Source organism: Lithobates pipiens, unplaced genomic scaffold (genome assembly GCF_037356315.1).
Source record: "Lithobates pipiens isolate NorthernLeopardFrog02 unplaced genomic scaffold, aLitPip1_a1.2 Scaffold_18, whole genome shotgun sequence".
Classification (NCBI taxonomy): Eukaryota; Metazoa; Chordata; class Amphibia; order Anura; family Ranidae; genus Lithobates; species Lithobates pipiens.
This window is the reverse complement of record NW_027507758.1, coordinates 188,469,925-188,483,257: the sequence shown is the minus strand read 5'-3', so window position 1 is coordinate 188,483,257 and position 13,333 is coordinate 188,469,925. Positions and strand designations below refer to the sequence as shown.

General features: G+C 47.9%; 1 protein-coding gene across 1 annotated transcript in view; it reads left to right on the top strand.

The window, feature by feature from the left end:
• LOC143987597 (interferon-induced, double-stranded RNA-activated protein kinase-like) overlaps window positions 1–12,403 on the top strand; it is a 365,105-nt gene extending 352,702 nt beyond the window's left edge. The window contains 1 exon segment of the mRNA XM_077486451.1: window positions 10,401–12,403. Coding sequence (XP_077342577.1) covers window positions 10,401–10,511 — 111 coding nt within the window. The 3' untranslated portion in view covers window positions 10,512–12,403.
• Window positions 12,404–13,333: the final 930 nt, after the last annotated feature.

Here is a 13,333-nt window from a genome sequence, read left to right as displayed (position 1 = left end):
AAACTTGGTCGTGCAGCGATTCCTTGTCAAATACCCTGGGGTCCAGGACATCTTGCGGCAGGCAAGGAAAATCTCGGCCCATTTCAGAAGATCTTACACGGCCATGGCTCGCCTTGCTGACATTCAGCGGCGACACCATCTGCCGGTCAGACGTCTTATTTGCGATTGCCCGACGCGATGGAACTCAACCTTCTATATGCTTGATAGGCTGCTCCAGCAGAAACGTGCAGTTAACGTCTACCTGTATGAACTCTGCGAAAGAAACGGTTCTGGGGAGCTGGGTTTTTTTTCACCGCGCCAGTGGCTGCTCATGCGCGACACATGCAGACTTCTGCGGCCATTTGAGGAGATCACCAAACTGGTCAGTCGCAGCCATGGCGCCATCAGTGACATGGTACCTTATGCCTTCTTTCTGGAGCGTGCATTGCGTCGTGTCATTGATCAGGCTGTGGAGGAGCAGGAGCGGGAAGATGAGGAAGTCGCAATGCTGGATGAATTCCCAGGGGGGGCTACTCTATCTGAGACAAGTCAACAACAGGAGTCTGATGAGGAGTCAGAGGAGGATGGTGCCGGGGCGGATGAGCAGGAGCAAGAAGAGCATGCTTTAAACCTTTCTGGGATCCCTGTTGTGCGAGGATGGGGAGAGGAGAATGAAGAGGACGACATTATCCTGGATGATGAGCAGGAGCCAGGCCACCACACCGCTTCCACTTTAGTGCAAATGGGGGCCTTCATGCTCCAGTGTTTTAATAGGGACCCCCGTATAAAAAGCATGAGGGTCAAGGACCAGTACTGGGTGGCAACGTACTTAGACCCCCGGTACAAACACAAAATGGCGGAAATGTTACCGCCGTCGCAGAGGGCTGTCAGAATGCAGCACTTCCAGGCCTTGCTTCGAGAAATGCTGCATTCTGCTTTTGCGTGCGCTGGCAGAGGAGCAATTCCCACTCCCAGAGAAGGATTTGCGGGTACCAATCCAACAGCGCCTGCAAGAAGAGGCCGGTTTGAAGATGTGTTGGTGACTTCGGATATGAGGTCATTCTTTCAGCCGACCCATCGACAGGTGTCATCCGGATCCAGCATCAGGGAACGCCTAGACCGTCAGGTGTCCGACTACATTGGGTTAACGGCCGATGTGGACGCTCTGAGGAGTGATGAACCCCTAGACTACTGGGTGGGCAGGCTTGACCTCTGGCCAGAGCTTGCCCAATTTGCAATCGAACTGTTGGCTTGCCCCTCATCCAGTGTCCTGTCCGAAAGGACGTTCAGCGCAGCAGGGGGGATTGTGACCGATAAGCGTACTCGCCTAGCTCACCACAGTGTTAACTACCTCACATTTCTAAAAATGAATGAGGCATGGATCTCGGAGGAATTCAACACATGTGATCAGTAGACCATGTATATGTCTATAAACAATTTTTGGAATCAAGCACACAGACCTTCTTAATTCATTTGGCTCACTTCCCTGACCCAAAAAAGCACACCGTACTATATGCCCCTACCCTCCTCTTTGAAGAGGTTGAGCGGTGTCATATTTCTACTGGGGCTGCTTATTATGAGGGGTTCCCACCATCCCTGTGCTGTGCTGACTTCCTCCTGGGTGTTCTTATTATGAGGGGCTCCCACCATCCCTGTGCTGTGCTGACTTCCTCCTGGGGGTTCTTATTATGAGGGGATCACACCATCCCTGTGCTGTGCTGACTTCCTCCTGGGGCTGCTTACGGTGCTGCTGTCAGCGCTGTATGTCACGGAGCTGCTGTCAGCGCTGTATGTCACGGAGCTGCTGTCAGCGCTGTATGTCACGGAGCTGCTGTCAGCGCTGTATGTCACGGAGCTGCTGTCAGCGCTGTATGTCACGGAGCTGCTGTCAGCGCTGTATGTCACGGAGCTGCTGTCAGCGCTGTATGTCACGGAGCTGCTGTCAGCGCTGTATGTCACGGAGCTGCTGTCAGCGCTGTATGTCACGGAGCTGCTGTCAGCGCTGTATGTCACGGAGCTGCTGTCAGCGCTGTATGTCACGGTGCTGCTGTCAGCGCTGTATGTCACGGAGCTGCTGTCAGCGCTGTATGTCACGGAGCTGCTGTCAGTGCTGTATGTCACGGAGCTGCTGTCAGCGCTGTATGTCACGGAGCTGCTGTCAGCGCTGTATGTCACGGAGCTGCTGTCAGCGCTGTATGTCACGGTGCTGCTGTCAGCGCTGTATGTCACGGAGCTGCTGTCAGCGCTGTATGTCACGGAGCTGCTGTCAGCGCTGTATGTCACGGAGCTGCTGTCAGCGCTGTATGTCACGGAGCTGCTGTCAGCGCTGTATGTCACGGAGCTGCTGTCAGCGCTGTATGTCACGGTGCTGATGTCAGTGCTCTGTATTACGGTGCTGCTGTCAGTGCTCTGTATCTCCTGCACCCTCTTGTTTGCCTACCCTGGTCCCTGACCTTCCCTCTCCTCCATTGCCTTCATTAGCTCCATAGTCCTGAATTGTCAGAACAATTTCCCAAATAAAAAAAAAATGCTTGTAGTTATCGATCCCAAATTCACCTCATACATGTATTATGCTATTGTCCAGGTGGTGGGACTACGTGCTACCCCCTAATAATTACCCCGTGGCCGCAAATTCGACCTAAAGGTTTGCGAAATTCGCCTCCCATTGAAGTCAATGGAGCCCGCGGCGAACGGTCGTTTTCGCGAACGTTTGTGTCCGTTCGCGTTTCGCGTTCGCGAAACGTCCCGTCGGAAGTTCGTCCATCACTATTGGGGGCTAAGAATATGCATGCATCATACATTTTAGGGGGAGTACAACTGGGGGGATCCATAGTGGAGAAGGATCTGGGGGTTTTGGTAGATCATAAGCTCAATAATAGCATGTAATGCCAAGCTGCGGTTTCCAAAGCGACCAAAGTCCTTTCCTGTATTAAGAGAGGTATGGACTCCAGAGAGAGAGAGATATAATTGTGTCCCTGTTCAAATCATTAGTTAAGCCTCATACACACGTTCGGACTTTGTACAAACTTTACTGTGGATTTTTGTACAAAGGGCGTCGGCTGAGAACTTGTATTGCATACACATGGCAGGACTTTTTCAGCCAACTTTCACCAAATGACGTGGTTTTTCTGCTCTTTACCGCCACCTTTGGTCAACTTCTGTATTGTTGTTTGATCTTTTGCATTGGTTCTGAGCATGTGCGTTTGTACGTTGTACAAAAGTCCTATGATTTTCTTTACAAACGAATAGACTTTGCTCCATCGGACTTTTGTTGCCAGAAAGTTTGTCCGTTCGCACAGCCAACAAAAGTCTTATGAAAACCGAAAAAGTTTGTCCGATGGAGTGTACACACGGTCGGATGTTGCTCCAAAACAGCTAATTTGCATGTTTGTTGTCAAAAAGTCAGATCGTGTGTATGGGCCTTAAGACCTCATCTGGAATATGCAGTTCAGTTTTGGGCACCAGTTCTCAAAAAGGATATCGGGGAACTGGAGAAAGTGCAGAGAAGGGCAACCAAACTGATAAGAGGCATGGAGGAACTCGGCTATGAGGAAAGATTAGAGGAACTAAATTTATTCACTCTTGATAAGAGGAGATTAAGGGGGGGGATATGATCTCAACATGTACAAGTATATAAGGGGTCCATATAGTGAACTTGGTGTCGAGTTATTCACTTTACAGTCAACAAAGAGGACAAGGGGACACTTAAAGTCTAGAGGAAAAGAGATTTCATCTCCAAATACGGAAAGGTTTCTTCACAGTAAGAGCTGTGAAAATGTGGTTCTGGCCTGCTCAGTGGATTATTTTAAGAAGGGCCTGGATTATTTCCGAAGTGTACATAATATAACTGGGTACTAACATTTATAGGTAAAGTTGATCCGGGGAAAATCCGATTGCCTCTTGGGGGATCAAGAATGAATTTTTTCCCCTGCTTTAGCAAATTGGATCATGCTCTGCTGGGGTTTTTTGCCTTCCTCTGGATCAACTGTGGGTATAGAATTGGGTATATGGGATTGCATGATATTATTATTATTATTATTATTACATTTTTTTTTGTGGTTGAACTAGATGGACTTGTGTCTTTTTTCAACCTGACTAACTATGTAACTATATTGCCCACCTGGACTTCACCATTAAGATGTTCCTGTTTTTAACTAACACAGAATGAGTGCATTTTGACTACAATCAATAAAAGGTGTGTTATATTACTGCCCTCAGGTTGGCGCTGCTTGTTTCTCCTTTTTGTATAAGATCTTACAGCTCACAGTGCATGTCCGAGCAAATGAGAATCATGAGGTCAAAGCAATATAACAAAGAGTGAAACATTTAAAGGGGGTCTGAATACTTAACGTCCCCACTGTATACAGAAGGATTTGTTTTATCTCTGTGTATCACCTGAGGTCAATCACCTTATTGGGTATATGTAAGGGTTTACAACCACTTTTAATTATAACCTTTACTTAAAGCAATAGATAATTTTTCTCTTATATTCACCGACCGACACAGCTCCTCTCATAACCATTGGGTTGTTATGCCCTATTACTAGGAGATACTAGGCATTAGTTGTAATACAACACTCAAACTCTTAGTTCCGCCCAGGGGGCGGTCCCTTGGGCAACAACCCTCCACCCTGCCATGCAGTCATCAGTTTTATTTTGCATAGTGAAGGAGAAGGACCTAGGAACCCTGCGGGCCCATCGGTCTGTGTTTTTTTCCACAAGAAGCGTGATTTTTTGCACAAGATGATAGATCCGGTGATCTGCTATCAACAGCCGGCTGGGTGACAGGCTGGATACCCTTATCCTTGTAGTCTTCCCAGTCCATCCATCGAGCGTGTGCAGGCTGCAGCTATGCACTAGGCAGGCCACGACTAAACCTCAGCTCCAGGGGTGGTCAGTGAGCTTTTATGCTCCGGGGCATACATATGACCGGGCTACTGATGTCTGTGTCACAGTATGCCGGGCCAGCAGCCACCCTGTACTGATCAGTGAATGGGTCTGTGATGGAATGTCTCTCAGCTCTTCAGGACTAGTAAGTACAGCTCTCCCTGCCTCTGCGGGGCTGAGCAGCTGGGCATTCCCTGGGAGGTCGATTCAGGGATCCCTCACCTCCCTCTCTTCTCTCCCCTGTCCCTATCTTACCTCCCCCCCTCCCTGGGAGGCTGCTGCATGTGGCTGCTGAGCGGTGTGTGCCAGTTTATGCAGGTGCTCTCCGGGGGTCTCTCACCTGGTGAGGGGCTGCGCTGGCTAGCTGTGTCCTGGGCCCTGTTCTTCATGCCCCTGGAAGGTGTCTGTGAGGGTTTGCTGATGTCCTGTACCACGCTGTGCTCACTGCCATAGTTTTCTCCCTGTACGTCATGGAGCTGCTTCAGCGACCATTTTAGGTATGGGCAAGGGCAGCATGCTCTCCTGGGCTTCGACGGCCATTTTCCTGGTGATTTCCTATACAGGACAGCGGCGGCCATTTTCTTGAAGCCTGAACATTTTTTTTCAATGTTCTCTAGTGGCAGCATGTGCTCCTGTGCTCTTGCAGCCATTTTCCCTGTGTTTTATGTCCTTGTGCTGGACGCTGGCCGGCCATTTTCTTGAAGCCTGAGCACACTTCAGATCGGTTTTAGCTCCATTTGCAGCTGCTTCCATCGACACAGCACTGTTTCCTCTGCACCTGGGAGCCAACAGGGACTACAGGCACTACCTGCTGAATAGCGCAGAACTCCTCAGGGTGGTGAGTCCAGCGGGAAGGAGCCCCTCAGCCACGGCAGTAAGGAGGGTGGGACTTCACTGTCCTAAGACCCCTTCGGGTGGCAGACAGGGTAGGGTCAGCATGGCTTCAGAAACTGGTGTTTATTCCCCCAAAATCCAGGCAATTGCAACCGGGTCACCTGCGGACTGCGCAGTACCCATGGACACCCTGGCGGCGGTCCTCAATTCGTTCGTTGCCAAGATGGAGGCGGCACATGGGGGAAAAAAGATGCAGAAAAGCGGCCCCTGACCCTCCTGTCCTCTGGGGAGAGCTCTGAAGCAGACTTGGGTCCTGCTGAGGCTGGTGACCCCTGCTCTGTCTTGTCAGATGACTCTGACCAGGACCGTTCGGATAGTGAAGATGAGTCCCCGTCCGGGTCCGTGCGCGACAAATCGCTTCTTGGAGCACTTATCACAGCTGTGCATGATACCCTGAAGATTTAGGAGCCAGCAGATCCCTCTGCTGATGTAGCGGTCCCCTTTGGGTCCCGCGAGCCAGCACATTCACCTAAGGTGTTCCCGTATCTGACTTATTTTGACAAGTTAATTTACAAGGAATGGGGTCACCCGCAATGCACCTTTTCGGTCCCCAAATCCATGCGTTACCCTTTTGAGGAAAGCCTTCTCAAGAAATCGTCGGCTCCTCTGGTCGTGGACCCCCCAGTATCCAGGTTAAATAAAGTAACCACGATCCCGGTAGAGGGGACTCCTGCATTTAAGAATCCCACGGACAGGAAGGCCGACGCAGTGGCTCATTCCTTGTTTACGGTTGTGGAGTCAGCTGTGGGACCAGTACTGGCGTCCGCACTTGTGTCGCAGACACTGAGTGGGCAAAGCTGTTGCACCACGAATTGGGAGAGCAACAGGCTTCTCCTGTCTGCATGGAACTAGCAGACCAACTAGTGCAAGGCCTTAAGTACGTTTGTGACGCGGCCCTGGATATTCTTCCTCTGCTATCCAGGGCTTCAGTATCAGCAGTGGTGCTGAGGCGCCTGATTTGGTTAAAATGCTGGGCTGCTGACTAGGCATCCAAAAAAGCCTTGACGGATCTTCCCTTCCATGGCAACTGGCTCTTTGAAGCCTCTTTGGGTGACATTATTAAAAATGCCACTGGTGGTAAGAGTACCCTACTCCCACAGACCAGGAAGGCTATGGAGCCATGCCGTAGGCAAGGGCCCTCTTTTTCCGCTCACAAACGGCTTTTTCATCCGCCTGGAGCTTCGGCTAAACGTCCCAGCCCGACAGGACGACCACGGAAGGACAAAAACATCCCTGGAACCACAAGCCTGTGAACAAAAGTGCTACCGCATGAAGGATTGCCCCCACCCATGTCTCGGGTGGGGGGGTCGCCTTCGGGAGTTTGCAGCCCAGTGGCCCTCTCTACTATCCGACCAATGGGTCTGCGATCTGATTTACTTCAGCTACAAGATAGTTTCTCTCTTGGCCACCAAACCGATTCTTCCCCACCAGCATACCCGTATCCCCTGGCTCACCGGGAGGCCCTCATAGGGGCAGTAAGGGACCTGCTTGTATTTCCCAAGAACGAAGGGGTACGTCCAATCTTGGACCTAAAAGCCCTCAATCACTTTGTGAAAGTGCAGAGTTTCAGAATGGAATCGGTTCACTCAGTAGTCGCCTCAGTCCATCAAGGGGGCTCCCTGGCGTCCTTAGACATCCAGGATGCGTACCTGCACATACCCATATGCCTTCGGCATCAAAAATTTCTGCGATTTGCAGTCGGGGAAGCCCATTACCAGTTTGTGGCCTAAAGAAGTCGGTGATTGTACCGACCCAGCGTCTGGAGTACTTGGGCTTGCTGCTGGACTCCAGGGAAACGAGAGTGTTTCTCCCTTCAGACAAACTGCAGACTCTCAGATCTGTAGTAAAACTGCTGATGAACCGCAACTGGTCATCGCTCGCTTCTGCATGCGAGTCCTGGGGCTTATGGTAGCCTCCTTCACGGCAGTACCATATGCCCAGTTCCACACCAGAGTCCTGCAGAAGGAGATTTTAACAAAATGGGACAAATCTCAGTTGTCCCTGGATCGACAGATCCAGGTGAGCCAGTCAGTCAGACACTGACTGAGCTGGTGGCTGAGGTCCCCGGTGATTCAGTCCAGGAAGTCGTTCCTACCTCTGAAGTGGACTGTGATCACAACGGAAGCCAGCCTATCTGGCTGGGGTGAAGTGATGGGGGTTCAGTCGGCTCAGGGCCTCTGATCGGTGGAAGAATCTAAGTTGCCGATCAATCTGCTCGAGCTAAGAGCGATCAGGCTCTGCCTCTCCACATGGTCGATGAGACTTCAGGGGCGTCCAGTCAGGATCCAGTCAGTCACGGCTGTGGCATATACGTCAATCACCAAGGGGGAACAAGAAGCTCACGGGAGGTCGCTCACATACTTCGGTGGGCAGAGCAACACGTACCGGCCCTGTCGGCCATTTACATCCTGGGAGTGGAGAACTGGCAGGTGGACTAACTGAGTCCCCAGATGCTGGACCCAGGAGAATGGGCGTTGCATCCGGAGATGTTCAGGCTACTGTGCCTGAGGTGGGGCACACCAGACGTAGATCTTCTGGCCTCCCGTCTCAATTGGAAGGTGCCGAGATTCATGTCCAGGACAAGAGATCTGTGGGCAGATGCGTCGGACGCGCTGGTGGCTCCGTGGGATCAGTACCAGCTGATCTACGCCTTTCCTCCTCTAAAACTGTTACCACGTCTGCTTCGCAGAGTGGAAGTCGAGTTAATACTGACACTGGTAATACTGATTGCCCCAGATTGACCTCAGCAGCCTTGGTACGCAGACCTAGTGCGCCTGGTGGCGGGCGCCCCATGGCCACTGCCGTTACAAGAGGACCTTCTGTCTCAAGGTCCGATCCTCCATCCTGCTTTACCATCTCAGGCTTTAACGGCATGGCTGTTGAGAGCCTGGTGTTGAGGAACAAGGGTCTATTGGGCTCGGTGATCCCAACTATGTTGAGGGCGCGGAAATCTTCTTCTCGGAAGATATATCATCGTACCTGGAAGGCCTACATCTCAATGTGTGAGGAGAAAGGATGGCATCTGCGCTCTTTCCATATCCAGGATACTGTTGTTTCTTCAGAAGGGAATAGACCAGAAATTGGCGTTAAGCACCATTAAGGGGCAAATTTCAGCCTTGGCTGTCTTTTTTTTTTTTTTTTTTATCAGCAACCCCTGGTGTCTCACTCGTTAGTGAATACCTTTGTTCAGCGGGTGCGACATGTAGTCCCTCCTGTGCATCCACCGTTACCCCCGTGGCATCTGAACCTGGTGTTATCAGCGCTTCAAAAACCCCCGTTTGAAAATATCAGGGAGATTCCCCTGTTGACTCTTTCCCAGAAAGTGGTCTTTCTAGTGGCCATCACATCGGCCAGGAGGGTTTCGGAACTGGCGACCTTGTCCTGCAAGTCACCTTATCTGGTTATCCACAAGCATAAGGTGGTGTTGTGTCCACAACCGTCTTTTCTGCCGAAAGTGGTCTCAGCTTTTCATATCAACGAGGACATTGTGTTACCATCTCTGTGTCCTAAGCCGAAACACCCTAAGGAAGTGGCTCTTCAAGCTCCGGATGTGGTTCAGGCTCTTAAGGTGTATTTGTCTGCCGCTGCTCCCTTTCGGAAGTCAGACTCACTGTTTGTTTTGGTAGCTGATCTAAAGAAAGGCATGGCGGTCTCATCGGCCACCATTTCCAAGTGGATCAGACAGATTGTAGTACAAGCCACGCCTTGAAGGGGCAGGGTCCCCCCCCCTTTCTGGTCATGGCCCACTCCACAAGGGCATTCGGAACGTTTTGGGCCTTCCGACACCAAGTGTCTGACGCTCAAGTGTGTAAAGCGGCGACCTGGTCATCTGTCCACACGTTTAACAAGTTATACAAGGTAGATGTCAGTGCATCGGCTGATGCCTGTTTTGGCCGCAAAATTTTGCAGGCAGCCGTATATTTGCAATTGAATATGCAATATATTTTCTTTTTTCCGGGTTTTTTGGTAAAAATGCAGTACCATTTAGTTAATGCGCTGTTGCATTACATTCCGCAGTTTTTGGTGCGGTCGTGGGTAGTCACTAGTGTTGAGGGTACCCTGGTTTTGTGGTGGATTTCTCCATGTACTGTTGTTTTTTGTGGGTAAAGTTTCACTAGTTCCCACTTGCCGTGGTGGATGAAGTTTTTTATATGCTGTTTTTCCCACCCCTCATTTGGCACTGCTTAGGGACATCCCAATGGCTAAGAGAGGAGCTGTGTTGGTCGGTGAATATAAGAGAAAATATGATTTTTTGTACTCGCCGTAAAATCCTTTTCTCTGTAATTCACAGACCGACACAGCACCCACCCCTCCCTTTTCTCTTTATGTTATACTGCTTGTTGACATGCTGATGACTGCATGGCAGGCTGGAGGGTTGTTGCCCAAGGGACAGCCCCCTGGGCAGAACTAAAGAGTTCTGAGTGTTGTATTACAACTAATGCCTAGTATCTCCCTAGTAATAGGGCATAACATCTCAATGGCTAAGAGAGGAGCTGTGTCGGTCTGTGATTTACAGAGAAAAGGATTTTATGGTGAGTACAACAAAATCCTATTTTTTTTTTAGGTTTTTTTTTAATCCTCGTTCTCCAAGTAGGATATACAAAAAACACATTTGTGCATATATTTGTTTTTGTTTTCTAGGAATTCATAATCAAGTTAATGTTATCCAAGGACCCGAAAAAAAGGCCAACAGCTGTCTACTTAAAGGAGTATTTTAAATCCAAGTCTGTTTTCCATTCAAACACACTATGAAATTGATGGATGAAATCCCTTCATTTTCTGTAACCGGTCAATTGCCTTCATTTATACTATCCCTTTGTTGGGAGAAGACAAATAGAAAAAAACTGTTTATTGTAAAATGTAATATGAACTTTGTGATCAACTTTTCAACTAGTATAGCACTTGTAGATTATGTAGCTGTGAGTACTTCTCCATTATTCCTGCAAATCATTTAACCTTGTACATCTTACTGTGTACTTCTGACAATGGAATATTCACTAATATTAATGGAAATTGAAAGATCATGTTAAGAATGTATAAGTGGTAGATATAAAAAAAAAAACATGTCTGTGCCTTAAAAGCACATGTATGGGTTTTCTATAAAGCACATTTTTCTGATGCTTTGTATACTGACAAAAATTATAAACAGACATAATAGGAGCTGCTAATATGAAAGCTTTTGATCAAGCAGAAGACACTTGCTTGATTATTTTGAAGTTTTTACCATGATCATGTTCATTTTAGATGGAATATTTTGGTGTCATCGTATCCTATAGCTGCTATTAAGACCAGAATCTATGGGTTTGGAAGCACCACACAGATAATTAAAATAATAAAACGAAATCCTTTTACATTTGTGCACTCATCTTGAGATGATTGATAGAGATGGCACTGTTGTACTCGTACTGAAGTTGCAGAGTCAGCACCATGAGCACTGTCTTAGAAGAACACAGAGATTTTCCCCATAGCATGGCACCTTACCTTTTTACTTTTTATTTTTTGCTGACAAGTCCACTAAACTGGACTCTGTTGTAAAGATAATGCATTTCTGTGTTCATTAACTGTGATAAATATTCAGTGCATAAGATAATTACGTGACTGAGCCTTGATTGAAAACCGGCTTAAAGAGGCTTTGCCACTTGAGTGAAGAGGGGCAAACTGCTGTATGAGGTGCATGCACCTAGAGGCTCTTAAACACACCTGCAGCAACCTCCCAAACCTTCATTTCACAGGCTTAATCTCAGGCCCTTCTTAATGATGATAAAGCTTCTGCAATCTTTTGATGATGCCGAAGCTTGTCTACCTTCTGCACATTCTTATTGATCACTGAGGCTACCCAGCTTTGTGATGATCCAGTAAGAATGTGAGGGTGGGGTGCTTACCGACCAACCCTGATACTACCCAGAAATCATTAAGCTTTACATGCAGAAAGGCCTAGCATTTGCCCATAACATGAAGGTTTGGGAGGCTGTTACAGATATGTACATGTGTGTCTCGATGCCTGCATTTCAGATGTGCATTTTTTTTCTTCATTTCCTACAGTCTCTTTAAAAGATAAGTAAAATTTTGATGAATTTATCCTGAGTAGCCCTCCACCACATTACCTTTTGTTCAAAATCTGGTGCAGCTCGGTCTCCATAGCCTTCAATGTAAGGCCCATTTGTCGTCAGTCTGAGGTTTGAACAGTGCATGCAATGGTTGGTATGCAAAAGCACTGGGGAAATTTTGGAAGAAAGGCTGTTCAGCTATGGGGAGGCTGCACCACAAAGATATCTATATTCAGTAAGGAAGGTGGTGGGTTAGGATAAGTGCACTACAAATGTGCTTGTCCTAAGATGTTCTGTGTATAGAATGTATTGGCATTACATTGGTTGAGGGTATGTAACAGATTTTTTTTTATGTTGCCCAGTTGTATTTATTGATGATATTCTTTGTACCTCTAGCATACTGCTGAGAATAGATTTTGAAATCTGTGCTGATTGCTTTGGGCAATACAAGCAATTTTAAAGACACAACAAAGCTGCAAGATAGACAGTTGAAATACATATAAACAAACATTTTACTTTTCAAAGTATTTATAATTCTGGGCAGCCATTTTGTGATCCAGGTACCACTGCTGGAAAATAAAAACATATCAAACTTTCTCTTCTCTCTCCTATTGACAGAATATTAACTGTCAGCACATGAGCATGCTTCAGAATTTGATTACCCTAGTGTTGACCTTCACACAGAGAGTAATTGTGAACGTGAAAATAAGAGGCTGATTTAATTCAAACCTTCATTCATTTTTCTGGTTTGTTTGTTGAATGCCACAGTGGATTTATTCAGGTTTTGGCCATTGGGTTATAGCCCCACCTTCAGGAGTAAGACACCAGGCGTTTAAAAAAAAAAAAAACACAGTCCAAGGGTGGCCCTGCTGGTGGTCAAACCCCCCATCTGCTAGAGGCAGCTCAGTTGTCACTGGGTAACAATTTGAATAATATAGATTTTTGGGAACTCCCCAGCTCAGCTAATGAGCACATGTGTATGCCCTTGTAATGTGTTTGCTCTCCTGGATTGGGGCAGCCTGTGATTTCTCCCCTGAGGGGGGAAGGGGTAGTGGGGTGCACATATGGTCAAGTGACCAAGGAGAAGGTACCCTCTTTCATCCTATTGGGATGTGGTGAAGTTTACACACTTCTTTGTATGACTCCGTGTGGCCCCTGGGTGGCTTGGAGCAGTTTGTGTATATTCTTTTCTTATGTGCTTTCCCTCCTCGTGGAATACTTAAGGCTTGGGTCATGTGTTGAACTATAGGACACGGCGCCCACCCTCTAGCTATGTCTGTGACCAATTGTTGCTCTAAATACTGCTTTGTGACTTACTGGGCTGCCTCTTGAAGATGGGGGTTTGGCCACCATCAGGAGCCACCCCTATGCTGTACTATTATTTTTTGTGCCCAGTATCTTACTCCTGGAGATGGTGCTATAACCAAGTGGTCAAGATCTATAAATCTTCTGTGTGCTTAACTGAACTCAAAGAAGAGGCTTCTTTCTTTAAACCCTATATGTCAATGGGAATACAGAAGCAACTTG